The 25,940-nt window shown below is 43.6% G+C and overlaps 1 protein-coding gene across 2 annotated transcripts in view; it reads left to right on the forward strand.

The window, feature by feature from the left end:
• LOC133561609 (forkhead box protein O6-like) overlaps nt 1-23,548 on the forward strand; it is a 129,961-nt gene extending 106,413 nt beyond the window's left edge. For both annotated transcript variants that reach the window (XM_061915009.1, XM_061915008.1), the window contains one exon: nt 20,062-23,548. In XM_061915009.1, coding sequence (XP_061770993.1) covers nt 20,062-21,702 — 1,641 coding nt within the window. In that variant the 3' untranslated portion in view covers nt 21,703-23,548. The remainder of the gene's footprint in view (nt 1-20,061) is intronic.
• Nucleotides 23,549-25,940: the final 2,392 nt, after the last annotated feature.

The raw sequence follows: 25,940 nt of genomic DNA on the forward strand, positions 1-25,940 counted from the left end.
ATATTGTGAGAGTCCAGTCCATAGTGGATCTAACATAATAGTGTGAAAGTCCAGTCCATAGTGGATCTAACATAATAGTGTGAAAGTCCAGTCCATAGTGGATCCAACATAATAGTGAGAGTCCAGTCCATAGTGGATCTAACATAATAGTGTGAAAGTCCAGTCCATAGTGGATCTAACATAATAGTGTGAAAGTCCAGTCCATAGTGGATCCAACATAATAGTGAGAGTCCAGTCCATAGTGGATCTAACATAATAATGAGAGTCCAGTCCATAGTGGATCTAACATAATAGTGAGAGTTCAGTCCATAGTGGATCCAACATAATAGTGAGAGTCCAGTCCATAGTGGATCTAACATAATAGTGAGAGTCCAGTCCATAGTGGATCTAACATAATATTGTGAAAGTTTAGTCCATAGTGGATCTAACATAATAGTGAGAGTTCAGTCTATGGTGGATCTAACATAATAGTGAGAGTTCAGTCCATAGTGGATCTAACATAATAGTGAGAGTCCAGTCCATAGTGGATCCAACATAATAGTGAGAGTCCAGTCCATAGTGGATCTAACATAATAGTGTGAAAGTTTAGTCCATAGTGGATCTAACATAATAGTGAGAGTCCAGTCCATAGTGGATCTAACATAATAGTGAGAGTCCAGTCCATAGTGGATCTAACATAATAGTGAGAGTTCAGTCCATAGTGGATCTAACATAATAGTGAGAGTCCAGTCCATAGTGGATCTAACATAATAGTGAGAGTTCAGTCCATAGTGGATCTAACATAATAGTGAGAGTCCAGTCCATAGTGGATCTAACATAATAGTGAGAGTCCAGTCCATAGTGGATCTAGCATAATATTGTGAAGGTCCAGTCCATTGTGGATCTAACATAATAGTGAGAGTCCAGTCCATAGTGGATCTAACATAATAGTGAGAGTCCAGTCCATAGTGGATCTAACATAATAGTGAGAGTCCAGTCCATAGTGGATCTAACATAATAGTGAGAGTCCAGTCCATAGTGGATCTAACATAATAGTGAGAGTTCAGTCCATAGTGGATCTAACATAATAGTGAGAGTCCAGTCCATAGTGGATCTAACATAATAGTGAAAGTCCAGTCCAGAGTGGATCTAACATAATATTGTGAAAGTTCAGTCCATAGTGGATCTAACATAATAGTGAGAGTCCAGTCCATAGTGGATCTAACATAATAGTGAGAGTTCAGTCCATAGTGGATCTAACATAATAGTGTGAGAGTTCAGTCCATAGTGGATCTAACATAATAGTGAGAGTCCAGTCCATAGTGGATCTAACATAATAGTGAGAGTCCAGTCCATAGTGGATCTAACATAATAGTGAAGGTCCAGTCCATTGTGGATTTAACATAATAGTGAGAGTCCAGTCCATAGTGGATCTAACATAATAGTGAGAGTCTAGTCCATAGTGGATCTAACATAATAGTGAAAGTCCAGTCCATAGTGGATCTAACATAATAGTGAGAGTCCAGTCCATAGTGGAGCTTACATAATATTGTGAGAGTTCAGTCCATAGTGGATCCAACATAATAGTAAGAGTCTAGTCCATAGTGGATCTAACATAATAGTGAAAGTCCAGTCCATAGTGGATCTAACATAGTAGTGAGAGTCCAGTCCATAGTGGATCCAACATAATAGTGAGAGTCCAGTCCATAGTGGATCTAACATAATAGTGTGAGAGTTCAGTCCATAGTGGATCCAACATAATAGTGAGAGTCCAGTCCATAGTGGATCTAACATAATAGTGAGAGTTCAGTCCATAGTGGATCTAACATAATAGTGAGAGTCCAGTCCATAGTGGATCTAACATAATAGTGAGAGTCCAGTCCATAGTGGATCTAACATAATAGTGAGAGTCCAGTCCATAGTGGATCTACCATAATATTGTGAGAGTTCAGTCCATAGTGGATCTAACATAATAGTAAGAGTCCAGTCCATAGTGGATCTAACATAATAGTGAGAGTTCAGTCCATAGTGGATCTAACATAATAGTGTGAGAGTTCAGTCCATAGTGGATCTAACATAATAGTGAGAGTCCAGTCCATAGTGGATCTAACATAATAGTGAGAGTTCAGTCCATAGTGGATCTAACATAATAGTGAGAGTCCAGTCCATAGTGGATCTAACATAATAGTGAGAGTCCAGTCCATAGTGGATCTAACATAATAGTGTGAGAGTCCAGTCCATAGTGGATCTAACATAATAGTGAGAGTTCAGTCCATAGTGGATCTAACATAATAGTGAGAGTCCAGTCCATAGTGGATCTAACATAATAGTGAGAGTCCAGTCCATAGTGGATCTAACATAATAGTGAGAGTCCAGTCCATAGTGGATCTTACATAATAGTGAGAGTCCAGTCCATAGTGGATCTAGCATAATATTGTGAAGGTCCAGTCCATTGTGGATTTAACATAATAGTGAGAGTCCAGTCCATAGTGGATCTAACATAATAGTGAGAGTCCAGTCCATAGTGGAGCTTACATTATATTGTGAGAGTTCAGTCCATAGTGGATCTAACATAATAGTAAGATTCTAGTCCATAGTGGATCTAACATAATAGTGAAAGTCCAGTCCACAGTGGATCTAACATAGTAGTGAGAGTCCAGTCCATAGTGGATCTAACATAATAGTGAGAGTCCAGTCCATAGTGGATCTAACATAATAGTGAGAGTCCAGTCCATAGTGGATCTAACATAATATTGTGAAAGTTTAGTCCATAGTGGATCTAACATAATAGTGAGAGTTCAGTCCATAGTGGATCTAACATAATAGTGAGAGTCCAGTCCATAGTGGATCTAACATAATATTGTGAAAGTTTAGTCCATAGTGGATCTAACATAATAGTGAGAGTTCAGTCCATAATGGATCTAACATAATAGTGAGAGTCCAGTCCATAGTGGATCTAACATAATATTGTGAAAGTTTAGTCCATAGTGGATCTAACATAATAGTAAGAGTCTAGTCCATAGTGGATCTAACATAATAGTGAAAGTCCAGTCCATAGTGGATCTAACATAATATTGTGAAAGTTTAGTCCATAGTGGATCTAACATAATAGTAAGAGTCTAGTCCATAGTGGATCTAACATAATATTGTGAAAGTTTAGTCCATAGTGGATCTAACATAATAGTAAGAGTCTAGTCCATAGTGGATCTAACATAATAGTGAAAGTCCAGTCCATAGTGGATCTAACATAGTAGTGAGAGTCCAGTCCATAGTGGATCTAACATAATAGTGAGAGTCCAGTCCATAGTGGATCTAACATAATAGTGAGAGTCCAGTCCATAGTGGATCTAACATAATAGTGAGAGTCCAGTCCATAGTGGACCTAACATAATAGTGTGAGAGTCCAGTCCATAGTGGATCTAACATAATAGTGAGAGAGTCCAGTCCATAGTGGATCTAATGGTGCTAAAAAATGTTAATTTCCCCTCTGGTATTATAAAAGTATTTCTGATTCTTGATTCTGATTCCGAAACAGCCCCCCTGAGTTCAAATATTTGCCAAGTCTGACTCGGTTGACGATGTTCTGGGAAGAAGACTCCAATCTCGTGGATTGTTCTTCATTGTCCACGTTGCTGTTTTTAAGACCTAAAACCAGTTGAACCTGAGCGGTTCATTTTAATTGGCTGTGATTGGTCCCTCTCAATGACCTGATCCTCTTTTACCCGTAGAACCGAATGATCCCCTTTTGACCTAATTCACTTTGTGAGCGTTCGGCATCCGGATAAACCCCAGCAACTATTTTCTTTACAACTCTTGTTGCGCTGTTTTTGTCTCTCTAATATTCCGGGAGCGGCCCCGCCACCGCTTCATTAATTATTTAGCGCCCTTTCCGAAGAAGGCCCGTCGTATTAAGGAGGGGGGGGGGGTGATTTGAATAGGAAGTAGCTCGGCGGACCCTAGCGTGTGATGTGTGTGTTCCCCTGTCTTTGTATGTTTCTCCGGGCTTCATTGGTCTGCCTCGGCAAGCCAGGGGGGCTGAAAGAGAATTTCCATTCTATGAATATTTAATACATAATAAAGTTCTTGATTTTATTCTATTCATTCTGAAGGGCTTGAAAACGCGGCGAGGCGACCCTCCTCAAGGTAGAAACCTAGCGTTTGTTGGAATAGTTCTGTGAGAGTTGAGTGCTGCATCTGGACCGTGGTGACCTGGCGTGGCTCTCAGTGAGACGCCCAGCTGGGAGTGCCCCTGAATCTACTTGGGATTAGCCCAGGATTGTCTGGGATTACTCCGGGATAGAGAGGGATTAGTAGTGACTGCCTGTTTCGGGGGCGTGAGGGCCATCGTTTGGCCAAATTGCCCCCCCCTGACTTTAGTGATGCAATGCCGAGACAGACGAGAACCACACCTGCCTGCAGACTTTCCTTCTTCTTGGCCGCTTGCGTGCGCCACAAGGCACGTTTGACGCAGAGGACGGCGGTGCCGTGCACGGGCCAGCGTCCGAAATCTCCCAAATCTCTCTAGCAGGTGGATTCATCAGATAAAGAGGGTTTGGGAATGGTGGCAAATCCCTCCAAGTTCAGTGTGGCTGCTCTTCCCTCACATGGGGATCAAATGGAGATTTGGACTCAGAAGGGGTCACGCAGAGTTGCAGCCTGAAGTGGAAGTGAAGCTTGGCGAGAGTGTTCCATGGACCAGACCTGGGCAAACTTTTCAATCTAGCCTGTCGGATATTATCGAGTAATTTTGGGGATCTTTAAGATGGAAACTGTAGCTGCTATTATGATGTGTTTTCAAACCACCGTAAGTCTTGAACTATACAAAATATTTCAATGGTTGGAATCTGCACTTTTGCATGATCAATCAATCATCCATCCATCTTCTCCCACCTATCCGAGGTCAGGTTGTGGAGACATAGTCTTCCCAACGTGTCCTGGGTCTTCCACGTGGCCTCCTCCCGGTCAGACGTGCCCTAAACACCTAGGTTTGTATCATAGGTTTCATCAAGAACTGATGAAACCTATGATGCACCAAGACCACCGAAACAGTCCCAGTTCTGATGAGGGCCTACACCAAGAGAGAAGAACCTTATCCTGTCTGGAGCCAGGATGGTTACCCCATGCGCAGTTTCACCCCACCTTACCAGAGGCACCATGATAACCAACTTGATGACAGAAGTGACATGGCCCCCTCACAACAGGACACTTATGAGAGGGTTTATCCCACCTTCAAGAAGATCTTCACCACCATCATGCCTTCCGGAGCCAATCCTCAGACAGAGAACTCGGGTGGCATCCTGACCAGATGCCTGAACCACCTCATCTGGCTCCTCTCCATGTGGAGGAGCAGCAGCTTTACTTTGAGTTCCTGCCAGATGACAGAGCTTCTCACCCTATCTCTAAGAGAGAGACCCGCCACCCGGCGGAGGAAACTCATTTGGGCCGCTCGTACCCGTGATCTTGTCCTTTCGGTCATAACCCAAGGCTCATGACCATAGGTGAGGATGGGAACGTGGATCGACCGGTAAATTGAGAGCTTTGCCTTCCGGCTCAGCTCCTTCTTCACCACAACGGATCGGTACAACATCCGCATTTCTGAAGACGCCGCACCGATCTGCACCATCCACTCTTCCCTCACTCCAATCCACTTCTCCAAAGTGGGTGGAGGACAGAGTAAAACAACTTGCACTGAGCCTAGTCTATAAAATCCGCTACACCTCCTTGATACCGAAGTACATGTCAAACTACTTCCTTAACGTAAATGACCGCCATAACCACAACACCTGGGGGAGCTCCACAAACCACGTTAAACCCAGATTCCGATCTAACAAAGGTCTTAACTCATTCTCTTTCTATGCCACATCAATGTGGAATGCACTCCCAACAGGTATAAAAGTAAGAGCATCTCTATATTCCTTCAAAAGCGCTCTAAAACAACACCTCCAGGCAACTTCAACACTTTACTAATACCCTCCTCCATTCACATCCCATCTCCCCGGATTATAAACAACTCAAATGTACTTCTAATGTATATACTTGTTCTTATGCTATGTGAACTCACTATGTTCTCTCCTGGCTGTACATATCCTACTAAGTCACACCTACACTGTTTCAATGTCCACATTTCTCCGTTGATGCAATTGTTGATGACTGAAGTACTGATATCAACCAAAGCTGTAAAGAATTGTAAAGAATGTCAATAATTCAATGTATATACTATGATGATTAACTTGTGTGATGACTGTATTATGCTGATAGTATATATTTGTACCATGAATTGATTAACGTGGACCCCGACTTAAACAAGTTGAAAAACTTATTGGGGTGTTACCATTTAGTGGTCAATTGTAGGGAATATGTACTGAACTGTGCAATCTACTAATAAAAGTATCAATTAAAAAACTAACAAAAAAAACTCGTGAACAAGACTCAGAGGTACTTAAACACCTCCACTTGGGGCAGAGTCTCCTCCCCAACCCGGAGAGGCATAGTTCGGTTGGTAGAGTGGCCGTGCCAGCAACTTGAGGGTTGCAGGTTCGATTCCCGCTTCCGCCATCCTAGTCACTGCCGTTGTGTCCTTGGGCAAGACACTTTACCCACCTGGTCCCAGTGCCACCCACACTGCTTTAAATGGAACTTAGATATTGGCTTTCACTATGTAAAGCGCTTTGAGTCACTAGAGAAAAGCGCTATATAAATATAATTCACTTCACACCTGATTTATCTGGTTACCATAGTTTGATATTAGTTCCACCTGCTGCTCCTTGTTTTTGACTCGCACCTGTCGGTAATCACGTTCTGTATTCACGCCTGCCTTTTCCGTCCACTCGTTCACTCCTCGTAGTTTGTGTTACATACAGTTTGTGTTTCACAAGTGACGACTCGGTTTTTCCGTGTCTGGACTCGCTAGCCTCCGCGCTAACCCTTTAGTATTTTCTAGCTCCCATGCTAGTTCTGTTTGTTTTTGCCTTTTCTGCCTAGTGCAAGTTTTCTGTTTCCTACTCTGTTTAAGTTTTGAATAAATCATTATTTCTTACTGTACGCTGTGTCCTTGGAAGAGCGCCACCTGCCCCACGATGCCAGCCAAGCGTCACAAAAATCAATGACATTATGAATTGTTGACCTATCCAAGTTTCCTTCCATTACTTCACATCAAATATTCCACTAGGAAAAATATTTTTGGTGGAAGATTTTGCCAATTTGGTAAATAAATAACCCCAAAAATTATATTTTGTTGTTTTCTTACTGTACCGAAAATGAACCAAACCGGGACCTCTAAACCGAGGTACGTACCAAACCACCTTTTTTGTGTACCGTTACACCCTTAGTCCTCGGGCAAGACACTTGACCCACCTGCTCCTAGTGCCACCCACACTGCTTTAAATGGAACTTAGATATTGGCTTTCACTATGTAAAGCGCTTTGAGTCACTAGAGAAAAGCGCTATATAAATATAATTCACTTCACACTTCACTTCACTCTCCACCTTTTTCCGGGCGAGAACCATGGACTCGGACTTGGAGGTGCTGATTCTCATCCCAGTCAATCACCAAATCAATCAATCAATCAATCAATCAATTGTTATTTTGGGCTATATAAGTAAACATTGATTGATTGAACTATGCAAAGTATTTCAATGGTTGGAATCTGCACTTTTGCATGATATATTAGTTACTATGGTAATGTAATTAGTTACCTAGTGGTTAGAGTGTCCGCCCTGAGATTGGTAGGTTGTGAGTTCAAACCCGGCTGAGTCATACCAAAGACTATAAAAATGGGAGCATTTACTTCCCTGCTTGGCACTCAGCATCAAGCCTTGGAATTGGTGGTTGAATCACCAACAATGATTCCCGGGCGCGGCCACTGCTGCTGCTCACTGCTCCCCTCACCTCCCAGGGGGTGAACAGGGGGATGGGTCAAATGCAGAGGACACATTTCACCATACCTAGTGTGTGTGTGACAATCATTGCTACTTTGACTTTAACTTCTACTACGGTCATCTAATGAGTTACTATGGTAACGTAAGTCCCAGCAGCTCAGAGGAGGCACCAAGCAGTGTGGGCGGGGAGCGTTTCCACTGAGTGTTTCCAGAGCCTGAAATGTGGGTGTCAGGGACAGACGTGGAAGGAGATTTTTACAACAAAGTTCTAAAGCTTAGTGATGTATTACAGTGGTTCTCAAATGGGGGTACTTGTACCCCTGGGGGTACTTGAAGGTATGCCAAGGGGTACGTGAGATTTTTTTTTTAAATATTCTAAAAATAGCAACAATTCAAATATCCTTGATAAATATATTTATTGAATAATACTTCAACAGAATAGGAATGTAAGTTCATAAAGTGTGAAAAGAAATACAACAATGCAATATTCAGTGTTGACAGCTAGACTTTCTGTGGACATGTTCCATAAATATTGATGTTAAAGATTTATTTTTTTTGTGAAGAAATGTTTAGAAGTAAGTTGATGAATCCAGATGGATCTCTATTACAATCCCCAAAGAGGGCACTTTAAGTTGATGATTACTTCTATGTGTAGAAATCTGTATTTATAATTGAATCACTTGTTTATTTTTCAACAAGTTTTTAGTTATTTTTATATGGTTTTTTTTTTAATACAATTTAATAAATCAGAAACTGATGACATAGTGCTGTATTTTACTCCTTTATCTCTTTTTTTCAACCAAAAATGCTTTGCTCTGATTAGGGGGTACTTGAATTAAAAACATGTTCACAGGGGGTACATCACTGAAAAAAGGTTGAGAACCACTGATTTAGCAGGTGACTTTTCAAATGATGCTACATATTAGCAGTAATGCTACTTTTGGTAGCAACGCTTTTGCCCCACACTTGACAAATGACAGTTGTCTGTTCGACATCTTCCCGCTTGAAGCCAAACCACCGCCAGACGATGGACCCCCTGCTGTTTTTATTGGGAATTAATTCTTCCTTCAAATATCGATACATCGCCCAGCCCTAGTTGTAATCACAAATGGAGTACTTACCCAACAGGAGTCAAAGTCTTCCGTGTTGTTTTTGGGAAGTTTTGAATGTTGATGTGATTGACATGGAGCTAATCTGGCTGTAAGCAGGCTACTGTATGAACACATTTGGTTGTCAGTTCCACTTATTGTATCCGTTTTCAGGAAACTCGGAGTCACCCACACGCGCTCCCACCTGTTCTAAAGTTTTACGTATCATTGCAGCAACTATATTTTGAAACGGGGTGAGTTTTGGTGGCATCCATCTTCTTCTTCGCCTACTTTCTGATGGAGCACCACTTCTTTCTTAAGCGTTCCTGCGTTGCATCTCTCTGACTCCACAACATTGACACTTTATCCCACTCTACTTTCTTTCATTCACGGTAAACCAGGACGGCGTGACAGTGTACTTTTTTCCCCCACTTCAACCAAAAGCACCTCAATCTCCTTGTCAGTGAATTCCTTCATTTTCTCCATTTTGTGAATTGTGAATTATATTTAAATAGCGCTTTTCTCTAGTGGCTCAATGCGCTTTACATAGTGAAACCCAAATATCTATTTGAAGCAGTGTGGGTGGCACTAGGAGCAGGTGGGTAAAGTGTCTTGCCCGAGGACTAAGGGTGTAACGGTACACAAAAAGGTGGTTTGGTACGTACCTCGGTTTAGAGGTCCCGGTTTGGTTCATTTTCGGTACAGTAAGAAAACAACAAAATATAATTTTTTGGGTTATTTATTTACCAAATTGGCAAAATCTTCCACCAAAAATATTTTTCCTAGTGGAATATTTGATGTGAAGTAATGGAAGGAAACTTGGATAGGTCAACAATTCATAATGTCATTGATTTTTGTGACGCTTGGCTGGCATCGTGGGGCAGGTGGCGCTCTTCCAAGGATGCAGATTGGGCAAGGACACAGCGTACAGTAAGAAATAATGATTTATTCAAAACTTAAACAGAGTAGGAAACAGAAAACTCGCACTAGGCAGAAAAGGCAAAAACAAACAGAACTAGCATGGGAGCTAGAAAATACTAAAGGGTTAGCGCGGAGGCTAGCGAGTCCAGACACGGAAAAACCGAGTCGTCACTTGTGAAACACAAACTGTATGTAACACAAACTACGAGGAGTGAACGAGTGGACGGAAAAGGCAGGCGTGAATACAGAACGTGATTACCGACAGGTGCGAGTCAAAAACAAGGAGCAGCAGGTGGAACTAATATCAAACTATGGTAACCAGATAAATCAGGAAGAGCAAAACTCAGAACAGGAAGAGTCCAAAAATAATCCAAAAACAAGGACTCAAAATCCCAAATAACATATGATCTGGGCGGCGGATCATAACAGATTTTGATTCAATATTATGTTTTGAGCGATGACAGTTTGAAAGAAAAAACTGCTTTGTTTTATTAGTCGACATTGCAACTTTTTCTAAATTACATTTAACCTTCAAGCTTTTTTATTTCACTTTTGTTATGTTTTTGTTTATTTTAATAGTATTTTTAGGTTGTGCCGTGGGCCTTTAAAACATTAGTTGTGGGCCGCAAATGGCCTCCGGAGCACACTTTTGACACCCCTGCTATAGATAATAAAAAATGTAATCTGATAAATCAAAGGATAAAAAGCAGAGCCTGGAGACAAATGCGCCTTTATCACAACTCTCTTGCTCTCTCTGTCTCTGCCTCACCAATGCTGCAGCGCCGCGTACAATTTGTTTGGTTTTTAACTCCTTCTTAACCCTGAACGTACATTGTTAATACACGCAACCATCACTCAAAATGCCGGACATTAAGAAACTCCGCCCTGACAGCCCCGCAAAAGAGGACATGTCCGGTGAAAAGAGGACGTATGGTCAGTCTATCGCTGCTAGCATGCTAGCAAAAGAGGACACCGATGGACTGACCATACGGCCTCATTTCACCGAACATGTCCTCTTTTGCGGGGCTGTCAGGGTGGAGTTTCTCAAATGCCTCAAATGTCCGGCATTGTTTACGTTACTTAATATGTCCTGTGGAAACTCGTTCGATAAACCTCCGCACAGAACCGAAACGGTTCAATACAAACACACGTACTGTTACACCTTTACCGAGTGTCAGGTTTGTCCCTGACAGTTTGGTTATGTTTTAGTTTTTTCCTCTCCATTTGTCTTTGTTTCCTTTGTGTGTGTAGTATTTCCTTATTTTGTGTGTTTCTCCCTGAGCACCGTTTCCCCTCCGCTGTGGCTAATTGGCACCTGGCCACACCTGGTGTAAATCAGCCCCCTCCCCAATTTAACATGCCTTCCCATCCAGTCTGTGCTGGATTATTGTGGTTGCTACCTGTGGTGTCGTGTCAATGCAGCGTTGCGGTAAGCTATCTTTGGTAACTGTTTGTAGCTTACTGTTTTTTGTTCCCTGCTTCCAGTTTTTGTTTGTTCATAACCAAGTTTGTTATGTGCCTGGTGCGCACTTTTTGTTGTACCCTTTGTTTGGTTTTGTTTTCGTGTTCAAGTTAAATCATGTTTTCTTGCTCAATGCATGCCTCCTTCTCTGCATCTTGGGGTTCGTCACAAACAAACTTTGACACCGAGATAACAGCGGCAGTGACTCGGATGGCAGGACTGATTGATTGATTGATTGATTGATACTTTTATTAGTAGATTGCACAGTACAGTACATATTCCGTACAATTGACCACTAAATGGTAACACCCCAATAAGTTTTTCAACTTGTTTAAGTCGGGGGTCCATGTTAATCATCCATCCATCCATCCATCCATTTTCTACCGCTTATTCCCTTTCGGGGTCGCGGGGGGCGCTGGCGCCTATCTCAGCTACAATCGGGCGGAAGGCGGGGTACACCCTGGACAAGTTGCCACCTCATCGCAGGGCCTAATGGAAATTATGTTTCGTGTAAAAAAACAACAGCCTTCCAGCTTGTATTCGCAGGCTATTTCATTGAAGAGGAGAAAACTATTATCGATTTTTGAAATAGGTAAAGCGAGAACAAATATAAAATACAAATGTATTACAGTTTTGGGAGTTAAATGGTGGAAGAAGCTCAGTGATCACCTGAAGACATGCAATTCTTTGGTAAGGTTTAAGAAAACATTGAAAGGTGAAATAATTGAAAATGATAAAATATAGTTACAATTACTTTCATCCCATTGATTTTTGATTTGATTTATTTTTTTTATGTTGATGTTCCAGGCAATCTAATTTTCTGTGAAGGTATAGCCTATTCCTTTTTTGGTCAGTCTTTTTCTTTTCTTTCGTGTGTAAATGTGCATTGGTAAAAGCTGGGATCGAACCTGGAACCTTCAAGTTGCTGGCACGGCCACTCTACCGACCAACTTGCTCGTTATTTTTGTGTTTTAGGGTTGTGCCTAGTGTGGGATATACAGTACAGGCCAAGAGTTTGAACACATCTTCTCGTTTTCCTTATTTTCATGACTATTTACCTTGTAGATTGTCACTGAAGGCATCACAACTATGAATGAACACATGTGGAGTTCTGTACTTAACAAAAAAAAGGTGGAATAACTGAAAATTATTTTAGTTTCTTCAAAATAGCCACCATTTGCTCTGATTCCTGCTTTGCACACTCTTGGCATTCTCTCCATGAGCTTCGAGAGGTAGTCACATGACATGGTGTTCACTTCACAGGTGTCATAGTTGTGATGCCTTCAGGGACAATGTACAATGTAAATAGTCGTGAAAATAAAGAAAATGCATTGAAATGATAAGGTGTGGCCTGTACTGTACATTAAATGCTGTACTGTACATTAAATGCACATCATTCAGAGGTTATTGAGTGTTTGTATTTGAGGTGTGGTATGAAGCTGACAACATAGGTCAGGGGTCGGCAAGCCAAAATGGTGAAAGAGCCACACTGGACCAAAAATACAAAAAATAAATAAATATATAATTATCTGGAGCCACAAAAAATGTAAAGTCTTATATAAGTGCTATAATGACGGCAATATTAGTTATAATAGCCTACTATCAAAATGAGTGTCGCAGGCTGATGCAAATCTTCGTTGACGGAAATGTTGAAATTAGAGATGTCCGATAATGGCTTTTTTGCCGATATTGTCCAACTCTTAATTACCGATTCCGATATCAAGCGATAGCAATAAATACAGTCATGGAATGAACACATTATTATGCCTCATTTTGTTGTGATGCATTAAACAATGGAACAAGGTTTTACAAAATAAATCAACTCAAGTTATGGAAAAAAATGCCAACATGGCGCTGCCATATTTATTATGGAAGTCAGAAAGTTATTTATTTTTTGTTAACATGCCTGAAAACAGCAGCTTGGAATCTGGGACATGCTCTCCCTGAGGGAGCATGAGGAGGTTGAAGTGGGCGGTTAGGGTTGGCGGGGGGTGTATATTGTAGAGTTCCGTAAAGGTTAGTGCTGCAAGGGGTTCTGTGTATTTGTTCTGTTGTGTTATGGTGTGGATGTTCTCCCGAAATGTGTTTGTCATTCTTGTTTAGTGTGGGTTCACAGCGTGGCGCATATTTGTAAGAGTGTTCCATTTTCATACATTTTTGAAAAGGCTCCAGGGAGCCAGGAGGGCGGCGCTTGAACGCGGATTTAATCGAACCAAGATTTGGTCACGCAGGAAGCGACGCTGCCGACTTTGAGCGGCGTGCGATAGGTGGCACGAGCCAGTCAGGTTTGGGACGACGGAAGGATGTGGGGGAGGGGGGGGGGGGGGGGGGGGGGTGCAAACCGGCGCGCCGAGAAGCCGTCAGCAGCACGGAGCGGGCGTCCCCTGCGGGCCGGCGCGCAGCCGAGATGAAAGGATGTTTAGTGTTGGAGCGGCGGCATCAAAAGAACCTCTCACATCTTCCTCCACCCCCCCAGCCCCCTCCTTGCATCCCACCCCCCCCATCCCCCCGTCTCCTCTCGCCACATTGTGATGTACTTCTGCCGTTGCACGTTTATCCGGTTGCCATGGCGACGCGGCACCGGAGGTGTCACGGAAAGATAACCCAAGGAGGCATTCACAGATCACCTGAATTCACTTCCCCTCCCTCCTCTGCCGTTCTCGCTGCCAGAATTTGATTTGTTTCCTCCCGCCGCGCACGCCGCCGTGAATACAAATAATCTGCAACATAACGGAGATGGTGGATGTGCGTGTGCTCCTCGCCCTCAATCAACCTATTGGAGTAGTATTCCACCCCCCCCCCCAAAAAAAACAAAAAAAAAAACACCCCCGTATTTCCTTGAATTGCCGCCAGGTATATAATGTATGCACCTGACTAGAATTACTGCCGGGTCAAACTCGTATCGCAATATAATTAGCGCATGCTTAGTATTACCGCCGGGTCAAACTCGTGACAATTCACCTGTCATCATTTTCAAAATGGAGGAGGCTGCTTTCAATACCGATAATTCAAAATGGCATAAAGGGAAGAAGATTAAGAGTTATTCAGTAGGATTTAAGGTCCAAGCTATTGAACGTGCTAAAAAGAACAGTAAGCAGCTATGTTTTATTATTATACCTGTGGAGCCGACGGTCCGACAGACAGGCAGGACACACTGGAGCCCGGCCCAAATCCTTTTCAAGCCATATTCAGTTGAATGCACTACAAAGACAACATATTTGATGTTCAAACTCATAAACTTTTCTTTTTTTTTTTGCAAATAATAATTATCCTAGAATTTCATGGCTGCAACACGTGCCAAAGTAGTTGGGAAAGGGCATGTTCACCACTGTGTTACATCACCTTTTCTTTTAACAACACTCAATAAACGTTTGGGAACTGAGGAAACTAATTGTTGAAGCTTTGAAAGTGGAATTCTTTCCCATTCTTGTTTTATGTAGAGCTTCAGTCCTTCAACAGTCCGGGGTCTCCGCTGTCCTATTTCACGCTTCATAATGCGGCACACATTTTCCATGGGAGACAGGTCTGGACTGCAGGCGGGCCAGGAAAGTACCGAAACCCCCCTGTTGTAACACGTGGCTTGGCATTGTCTTGCTGAAATAAGCAGGGGCGTCCATGAAAAAGACGGCGCTTAGATGGCAGCATATGTTGTTCCAAATCCTGTATGTACCTTTCAGCATTAATGGTGCCTTCACAGATGTGTAAGTTACCCATGCCTTGGGCACTAATGCACCCCCATACCATCACACATGCTGGCTTTTACACTTTGCGTCGATAACAGTCTGGATGGTTCACTTCCCCTTTGGTCCGGATGACACAATGTCCAATATTTCCAAAAACAATTTGAAATGTGGACTTGTCTGACCACAGAACACTTTTCTACTTTGCATCAGTCCGTCTTAGATGATCTCGGGCCCAGAGAAGCCAGCGGCGTTTCTGGATGTTGTTGATAAATTACTTTCGCTTTGCATAGTAGAGCTTTAACTTGCACTTACAGATGTAGCGACAAACTGTATTTAGTGACAGTGGTTTTCTGAAGTGTTCCTGAGCCCATGTGGTGATATCCTTTAGAGATTTATGATGTTTTTTCATACAGTGCCGTCTGAGGAATTGAAGGTCACGGTCATTCAATGTTGGTCTCTGGCCATGCCGCTTACATGGAGTGATTTCTCCAGATTCTCTGAACCTTTTGATGATATTATGGAGCGTAGATGTTGAAATCCCTAAATTTCTTGCAATTGCACTTTGAGAAAGGTTGTTCTTAAACTGTTTGACTATTTGCTCACGCAGTTGTGGACAAAGGGGTGTACCTCGCCCCATCCTTTCTTGTGAAAGACTGAGCATTTTTGGGGAAGCTGCTTTTATACCCAATCATGGCACCCACCTGTTCCCAATTAGCCTGCACACCTGTGGGATGTTCCAAATAAGTGTTTGATGAGCATTCCTCAACTTTATCAGTATTTATTGCCACCTTTCCCAATTTCTTTGTCATGTGTTGCTGGTATCAAGTTCTAACGTTAATGATTTATGAGTTTGAACATCAAATATGTTGTCTTTGTAGCATATTCAACTGAATATGGCTTGAAAAGGATTTGCAAATCATTGTATTCTGTTTATATTTACATCTAACACAATTTCCCAACTCATATGGAAACGGCATTTGTATTATTCATCTACCGTCTTCTGCCTGGTCCGTCGTTGAGGTCTTCACTGTATCCCTGGCCAGGGCGCAGGCAGGTTTTGATTGATTGATTGATACTTTTATCAGTAGATTGCACAGTTCAGTACATATTCCCTACAATTGACCACTAAATGGTAACACCCCAATAAGTTTTTCAACTTGTTTAAGTCGGGGTCCACGTTAATCAATTCATGGTACAAGGTCTTTGCCAAGGCCCACCTGGGGTAACTGTAGCAAAGGTGTTAACCTCCTCGAGCCCCAAGACCCCATAGAGGAGCCTCTACTGCCGGCTGTACTTTATCTTCATGCCCAGGATGGCGACTGTATCAATCAATCAATCAATCAATGTTTATTTATATAGCCCCAAATCACAAATGTCTCAAAGGACCGCACAAATCATTACGACTACAACATCCTCGGAAGAACCCACAAAAGGGCAAGGAAAACTCACACCCAGTGGGCAGGGAGAATTCACATTCAGTGGGACGCCAGTGACAATGCTGACTATGAGAAACCTTGGAGAGGACCTCAGATGTGGGCAACCCCCCCCCCTCTAGGGGACCGAAAGCAATGGATGTCGAGCGGGTCTAACATGATACTGTGAAAGTTCAATCCATAGTGGCTCCAAGACAGCAGTGAGAGTCCCGTCCACAGGAAACCATCTCAAGCGGATCAGCAGCGTAGAGATGTCCCCAACCGATACAGGCGAGCGGTCCATCCTGGGTCCCGACGAGCGGTCCATCCTGGGTCTCGACTCTGGACAGTCAGTACTTCATCCATGGTCATCGGACCGGACCCCCTCCACAAGGGAGGGGGGGACATAGGAGAAAGAAAAGAAGCGGCAGATCAACTGGTCTAAAAAGGAGGTCTATTTAAAGGCTAGAGTATACAGATGAGTTTTAAGATGAGACTTAAATGCTTCTACTGAGGTAGCATCTCGAACTGTTACCGGGAGGGCATTCCAGAGTACTGGAGCCCGAACGGAAAACGCTCTATAGCCCGCAGACTTTTTTTGAGCTCTAGGAATCACTAATAAGCCGGAGTCTTTTGAACGCAGATTTCTTGCCGGGACATACGGTACAATACAATCGTAATGGTTAAGTAATTGGTGACGCACTGCATTAGTGACAGAATGGACGATTGAAAGCACAGATGGAAAACGATTGTTGTGGACGATATATGAGAAAAAGAAAATCAGGACCGGTCTGGACAAAAAAATAGAAAAGAAGCAGCGCTCTGTGACAAAATAGAAACAGGGGATTGTGATGCAGACAGAAAAAAACATGGAGGCAGGGAAGGAAGGAGATTGGCAGTGGCAATAGATATTGGAAATGGGGATCCATCCATTAGCCTTCCTTGCCCCCCAGCTCAGTCTCGTGATCCATCCTCCCCACTCAGAGCAACATGGCTGGCACTCATCCAGACATAGACTGGCTTCCAACATTCTGGCCCGAGCTTGAATGAAGACGTAGAGGAGGACAGATGGATTTGATGGAAATGAAAGTGGGAGGATTGACGTGAGCGCCGAGAGAGACGTTAAAGATGCGAGTCCCAGGTCGTTCCGGGTTGGCGGCGACTGACAGGGTCTAACGCTTCTCTCCGGCGGAGGCTGTGTTTGTGTTCCTCGACCGCGTCCTCGGTCTAATGACAGCTGGGACGTTATTTCTTGACACTGATTGCGCGTAGTCCAGTAATAACGGACGAGGACGACTTGAAGAAGCAGAAGTGCTGCCGATGGTTGTGATTATGTTTTGGATGTCTGCTCCGACCCTGTGGAAAATGTTGCAATTCCGAGAGGACGTCCGTCTATTTTCTACACCTCGTGTCAGAGTCTTCTGGGGGCTGGAGCCTATCCAAGCTGGACTCATCATCTGCCAATCATTCACAGACAAGTTAAAGTTCCAATGACTGTCACACACACACACACACACACACACACACACACACACACACACACACACACTCAGTGTCGGGAAATGTCTCCTCTGCATTTGACCGATCACCCTTGATCTCCCCCCTGCTCAGCAACTTTTAGACCCATGTAGCGGTTAGCTGTGCTAGATACTACAAAAGAAGAGAAAGAGAGAACTGGACTAGTCCGACTTTACGGGCAGGGGACAAAATATACGGGCCCTCCCATGTCCCCCCCACCATGGCCCTCCCCTGGACCTGGCTTATTTTCAGTCGTTTTCATTAAGTTCAAATCACATTGATTGATTGATTGATTGATTGATACTTTTATTAGTAGATTGCACAGTACAGTACATATTCCCTACAATTGACCACTAAATGGTAACACCCCAATAAGTTTTTCAACGTGTTTAAGTCGGGGTCCACGTTAATCAATTCATGGTACAAATATATACTATCAGCATAATACAGTCATCACACAAGTTAATCATCATAGTATATACATTGAATTATTTACATTATTTACATGCGTACAACTGTCATTTTGTTCATATACATATACATATATATATATATATATATATATATATATACATATATATATATATATATATATATATGTAATTGTGTTGCACTGAGACGAACTTTATCAATCCACAAGTGAAATGAGGTGAAGTGAGGTCTCGGGTGTAGAGGGGGTGTTTGTTGGAGCGTCCCAGAAGAGTTAGTGCTGCGAGGGGTTCTCAGTATTTGTTCTGTTGTGTTTAGTGAATTATATTTATATAGCGCTTTTCTCTAGTGACTCAAAGCGCTTTACACAGTGAAACCCAATATCTAAGTGACATTTAAACCAGTGTGGGTGGCACTGGGAGCAGGTGGGTAAAGTGTCTTGCCCAAGGACACAACGGCAGTGACTGGGATGGCGGAAGCGGGAATCGAACCTGCAACCCTCAAGTTGCTGGCACGGCCACTCTACCAACCGAGCTATACCGTTGTGTTACGGTGCGGAAGTTCTCCCAAAATATGTTTGTCATTCTTGTTTGGTCTGGGTTTACAGTGTGGCGCATTTTTGTAACAGTGTTATGGTTGTTTATATGGCCACCCTCAGTGTGACGTGTATGGCTGTCGACCAAGTATGCCTTGCATTCACTTGTGTGTGGGAAAAGCCGTAAATATTATGTGATTGGGCAGGCACGCAAAGGCAGTGCCTTCAAGGTTTATTGGCCCTACGTCCGTGTACCACTCCGTACAGCGGCGTTTTAAAAAGTCCTACATTTTATTTCTTGGAATTTTACTTCTTCAAACCGATAGCGATAATTTCCGATATTACATTTTAAAGCATTTGTCAGCCGATAATATCGGACATTGATTGACTGATTGATACATAGCTCGGTTGGTAGAGTGGCTGTGCCAGCAACTTGAGGGTTGCAGGTTCGATTCCCGCTTGTGCCATCCTAGTTACTGCCGTTGTGTCCTTGGGCAAGACACTTTACCCACCTGCTCCCGGTGCCACCCACACTGGTTTAAATGTCACTTAGATATTGGGTTTTCACTATGTAAAGCGCTTTGAGTCGCTTGAGAAAAAGCGCTATATAAATATAATTCACTTCACTTTTATTAGTAGATTGCACAATACTGTACATATTCCGTTCAATTGACCACTAAATGGTAACACCCGAGTAAGTTTTTCGACTTGTTTAAGTCGGGCTCCACGTTAATCAATTCATGATACATCTGTAGTCACAACGCTGGTCGAACATTAATTACGGCGCGATGACACACAAACGTACACACACACACATTCACTGACACACAACACAGGATCATGGTCCATTGTTGTATTCTCGGATTATACCTAGAATTTTTGCTTCCCTACTGTTTACTACTGAGGTAACTTCTAACAGTCACTTCCGCCATGTTTGCTCGAGGAACTATGCTAAAAGCTGATCCCCGTGTTCAAAATCAAAATCAATCGCCAGCCTTAACTACAGTCTACCCCCAAAAAAACCTCAGCACAGAGACAACATGTCTATTCCACGCAAACAGGCATAGGCCACAACGGTCCAATGTGAGCCACAAAGATACGATCTGGAGTGTCGTCATGTGATCTCTAACCCACATTTTCTTCTGTTTCTCTGCAGAATTCCATCCGACACAACCTCTCCCTCCACACGCGCTTCATCCGTGTTCAAAATGAGGGCACTGGAAAGAGCTCCTGGTGGATGCTGAACCCTGATGGAGGGAAGATGGGCAAGGCCCCGCGGCGGCGAGCCGTTTCCATGGACAACAACACCAAGTATCTTAAGAGCAAAGGTCGCATTCGGGGGAAAAGGGTCGGACGCCCTGGAATTGGAGCGGTATCTGCTGTCGTCGGGCTTCAGGGCTCCCCTGATCACGGCAGCCCACCGCATAAAGGTCTCCCCGGATCTGGAGGGGTATCCAGGACAGATGGGGAGTTCGACGCCTGGACAGATCTCCACTCCAGGGCAAGCTCGTCGGCCTCCACTCTGAGCGGCCGCTTGTCGCCCATCCTTGCTGAGGGGGAACCGGAGGAACCAGAGGAGGGAGACCTGTCCTGTTCCACCTCCCCACACCTCTACCCCTCCCCGACCGCCTGCTCTCCGTCCATGGGGACAGGCAATCGCTGTCCTCCCCTTGAGCAATTGCCTCAGCTGGCCAACCTGACAGGTGCCATCTGTCTTGATGAGCAGCTGATGGAGGACGGCTATCATCACCATCATTCACAGCAGCAGCAACACCAACAGCATCCCTCTGTTGGCAGACATAAGCACCAGACCTCAGTCTACCACTACAGCTCTGGAGTGAAGGGCCAAGGTTCTTATGGATCAGGGGGGTATGGTGCAACGGGCATAGGCATGATGCGCCACCACTCACCCATGCAAACCATCCAGGAGAACAAGCCAGCCAGGTTTTCGGGAACAATGCGGACATACTCCAACAGCAACGCTCTGCAGAGTCTGCTAACGGGGGTTTCAGCCGGGCAGCCATACTGCTCGAAGGACATGATGCTGGTCCCCAAAAGAGAAGGCCATCACATGATGGCTTGTAACGGCTCCAACCCTCACAGCCACCTTGCCGGTCACCACAATGGACATCACAGTCACAACAGAACTCACAGCCATACTCCGTCACACAATCACAACTCATCTCACAGCCTCAGTCACAACAGCATCAGTCACAACCACACCCCGCCCCGAGTGCTGCACCTCAATCCATGCGGCAACCAGCTGCAGACTTACAATCACAAATCGCCCTACCTTTACAGTCCACCGTCGCACGCCCACCTCCCGGCGTCAACCACCCTGCCCCCTAACCCAGCGGGGATGCTTGGCATGCCCCAGGACTCTTGCCATTTGGCCACCGCCCCTCATCCACACCCTCGTCACAACCATTACCCTGAGCCGCAACACCAAGCCATGGCTAACGGACCCTTCCACCTTGGCCAGGGCATGGGGGGAAGTAATGGCAATGGGAGTTACCACCACAACTACCACCAACCCCACCCGCACGAGAGACTACCCGCTGACCTGGACATTGACATGTTCCAGGGCAGCCTGGACTGCGACGTAGAGTCTATCCTCCTCCACGACATTATGGACTCTGGGGAGGAGATGGACTTCAACTTTGACTGCTCCCTCGCTCAGGGGGTGGGACTCGGAATGGGAATGGGAATGGGTGTGACCATGGGCATGGGGATGGGAATGAGCGGACTTGCCGGTCCACAGCAAACCCACAGCAACCAGAGCTGGGTCCCTGGCTGAAATGCGGTAGGACCCACCGGGGGCCCTCACAAAATGAACAGTTACCCATAAAGCACTGTGTTCAACTGTGACATTCCTTACTTGACACAGACCATAGGACCATGTCTTTCTTTGTTGTCTGTCACCACTTCCTCCTTTTTTTGCAACTCCTCTCCCTCTCCCTGTGAGATCTAGCTCATGTTCCTCATATCAGCTATACTGTGATGACAATCTCTCAGCATCATTGCTTCTCATCTGCCATGAGAGCTGAACTCTCAGTGCACTTTATTGCAAGTGGGTCTTTATCTGGCAGAACCTTTGGCGGGGCGGGGGTATGGGCTGCAACTCTTTGGGCACGAACAAATGCAGTCGGAAACCGGTGTCAGACGTCAATCTTAAATAAGCCCCTTAATCAGTCCTTCAGACAAAGTGGGGACCGGGTGAAAAAAAAGTACAAGAAATCATTGAAAACCCAAATTAATTTCTGATTCAGGACCGCTTTCCCTTCTTAATGAAATCCACTCTCATGAGATCCAATCAATCCCGGCCTGTGTCTTCGCACCGCCGTTATTTACAGCCTCATACATCCAGACCTTGACTCCTCTGTTGGACGCCACGTTTGGTTAATGTCCTTCTCGCCGGCGGCCCGGGCGTGTTGTCACGACATCACTAAGTGGATTCCATCATTACTCGCTAGCGTGCAATTTGCTGAATTAAAAACTTGTATCACCTTGTCTCACCTGGGCCTCTCTCCCAGGCTCTGTCTGGATGTGGCGTTCTCCTTCCGCCTGCCAGCGCAGACAAAGTGGCCATTACTCACGGCGAGCCATTAATGGGGCTTGATTGAAATTCAGCATCTTGCTTTTAATCTCCAAAGTGATGCGGCAGCAATGCGTCATTATTGAGAAGCTAACACGTCGTCCTCCCGTATCTCACCATGACTTGCCATCCCACTTCCCCAAATGTCCAATTTTGGGCAAGACATCGATGAGAAGCCCGCAAAGCCATCCGTCACCGCCCCTTTTGTGTGTGTGTGTTGATTCTGTTGTCGTGTTGTCATTGTGTTCTTGGTAAGTCTACGGACCAACAGCGCTGGCGAAATTCCGTTGGTGAAATGTAGTGCAGTCTGACCTTCCTCCCGCCCTCCCGGTCGGAACTCGTCCGCCCGCCCACGTTTGTGCTTTGCTCCATTGTCTCTGTGTTCGTGAGCCAGGGGTGGAGGCGGTGCCGGAGCGCGTGGTGGTGTTGGGGTTAGTCTGAAGCTTCTTTATCATCGGCCTTGAAGGAGTCACGGAGAGGACATCCCCCCCCCCCCCCCCCCCCCAGCCCCCCAGTCTCTTCTCGGGCACCTCCAAGGAGAACCTCTCTCCATTTAACCTTGTACACAAAAGGTGGGCGGGGCTTAAAGGGTGTTTATTGTTCCAGCCAAAGGTCAAACATGGCAGAGACTATCAGACCCATTATTGAGGTGAATACTCTTCTTCTATCACCGAGCCTTTAGCCCGCGTCGCGGGAAAATGTGCGGGCTTTGCCCGAAGCGAGTCGTCCTACACCCGTCTCGTTTTGCTCTATTTATTTATGAACGATGGGTCTTTGTCCAATCCTACGTGTGCTAGTTGTTTCCAGTCAACTCCCGTACCTCCCACCTGCTCTCTCCCCGCGCCCCTTTTTTAAGATGTCGACCTCCGCCCGCCCCTGTTTTGACTTTACATTTATTTTGTACAAAATCTATATATTAAGAATATTGTAAAATAGTTTTTAAGGAAAAAAAAAAAGTCTCAAAAGGATTATCAGTTTTGTTGTCTATTTCTTTTTTTCAAAAGAATGTATCTCATCATCTGGTGACTGTTAAATAAATGCATTTAAAAGAAGAAAAAAAGACTTGTGCTGTGTTTGAATTTACAATCCATGTGCTCAAAGTTGTAGAGAAAAAAATGCAAAAAAATGTAACCGTATTTTCCGTTGTTTTCTGGATTATAAAGTGCACTGCCGATTAGCGGGTTTATTTATCTCATTTATAAGTCGCACCAGATTATAAGGTGCATTAAAGGAGTCGTATATATATATATATATATATATATATATATATATATATATATATATATACATATATATATATATATATATATATATATATATATATATGTATATATGTAGGTGTGGGAAAAATCACAAGACTACTTCATCTTTACAGAAGTGTTTCATGAGGGATTCCCTCAATCATCAGGAGATTTTAATGGAAGCATTCACACACAATGGTTTATATAGGGCACAGAGTGGGTTTGAAATGATTTGTTGTATGTTATTCATTGTATGAATAACATACAACAAATCATTTCAAACCACAACAAAGTAATTGCAAAAGGACTGCCCACCCCCAGACTAAACGACTCTGAAACCAATAATGAATGTAACTGTCGCAAGAAACCTGATTGCCCTCTCAACGGACGATGCTTACAGACATCAGTTGTTTACCAAGCAAAGGTAACACGCAAGGACATTAACACATCCGACACGTACGTAGGATTAACCGAATGAGCGTTTAAAACCAGATGGAATAATCACAAAGCCTCCTTTAGAAACCAGACTTTGCGGAATTCTACAGAACTCAGCAAACACATTTGGAACCTCAAAGACAATAATGTTGAATATTCAATAACATGGCAAATTCTTGCATCCAGCACACCTTACAACAGTGGTAATAAAAGATGCAACCTATGCTTGAAAGAGAAACTGTTTATTATATATCATCCAGTCCTGTCATCCCTCAACAAGCGCCGTGAAATCATTTCAACATGCCGCCACAGACGGAAACACCTCCTAGGTAATGCATGAGCCAATCACCACGCCCCTACGCCTGCCTGTACCCACCCACTCTGTGCCCTATATAAACCATTGTATGTGAACGCTTCCATTAAAATCTCCTGATGATTGAGGGAACCCCTCATGAAACACTTCTGTAGAGATGAAGTAGTCTTGTGATTTTTCCCACACCTACATATTGCGCTCTACCACGGTATCGAGCACTATTCTCTGGATAATCCAATCAAGATATATATATATATATATATATATATATATATATATATATATATATATATTAGTTTTTCTATATATAAACGCCTTCCTTGTGGTGTACATAACATGTGATGGTGGTTCTTTGGTCAAAATGTTGCATAGATGATGTTTTACAGATCATCTTCAAGCCGCTTTCTGACAGGATGAATGTCCCATAACAAGAAGACGGAGGAAAGAGAATAAATTTATCGACTACGGTGTCGACACAGACTACAAAGGCAGACACGCACATTTTTCAGGACTTATGCAGATCCGAAATACAGATCAGCAGGTACCAGAATGTGAGAACAGTTGTTTATGCAAAATATTGCGAAACAAAATCCCAGATAGTATGTCTTACCTTATATGCACAGCATAATACTACTCATGTGTTGAAGCACAGTACCAAAGTCGTACTAAAATATTTTAATAGATTTTTGAGCGCCTTAATGGAAAATATAACATTTCAGTGTTGTTTACTTGAGTCATATTGCAGTCTACACGTATCTCTAATGTGTGACTGCCATCTACTGCTCACACATAACATTACACCATGTACCAAATAAAATATTTTCGAGGTCGGTAAGCACAACCAGAATGATTCCGTACATTCGGCGCACCGGGTTATAAGTCGCTCTGTTGAGTTTTGAAAAATTAAAAGATTTTTAGTGCGCCTTAAAGTCCAAAAAGTGTGTTTTTATGATTATTTTATGTTTAAAAAAAGTGAAATATACATAACTGATTTAAAAAATATATACATTATATAAAAATCTGTTTATAGTTTCCCATAATCAATCAATGTTTATTTATATAGCCCCAAATCACAAGTGTCTCAAAGGGCTGCACAAGCCAGAACGACATCCTCAGTTTAGATCACACATCAGGGCAAGGAAAAACTCAACCCAGTAGGATGAAAATGAGAAACCAACCAGTCCATAGTAGATCTAGTTTAATATTGTGAAAAGTCCAGTTCATAGTGGATCTAACATAATAGTGTGAGAGTCCAGTCCATAGTGGATCCAACATAATAGTGAGAGTCCAGTCCATAGTGGATCTAACATAATAGTGTGAGAGTCCAGTCCATAGTGGATCTAACATAATAGTGAGAGTCCAGTCCATAGTGGATCTAAAATAATAGTGTGAGAGTCCAGTTCATAGTGGATCTAACATAATAGTGTGAGTCCAGTCCATAGTGGATCTAA

The sequence above is a fragment of the Nerophis ophidion genome, linkage group LG11 (assembly GCF_033978795.1).
Source record: "Nerophis ophidion isolate RoL-2023_Sa linkage group LG11, RoL_Noph_v1.0, whole genome shotgun sequence".
Taxonomy (NCBI): Eukaryota; Metazoa; Chordata; class Actinopteri; order Syngnathiformes; family Syngnathidae; genus Nerophis; species Nerophis ophidion.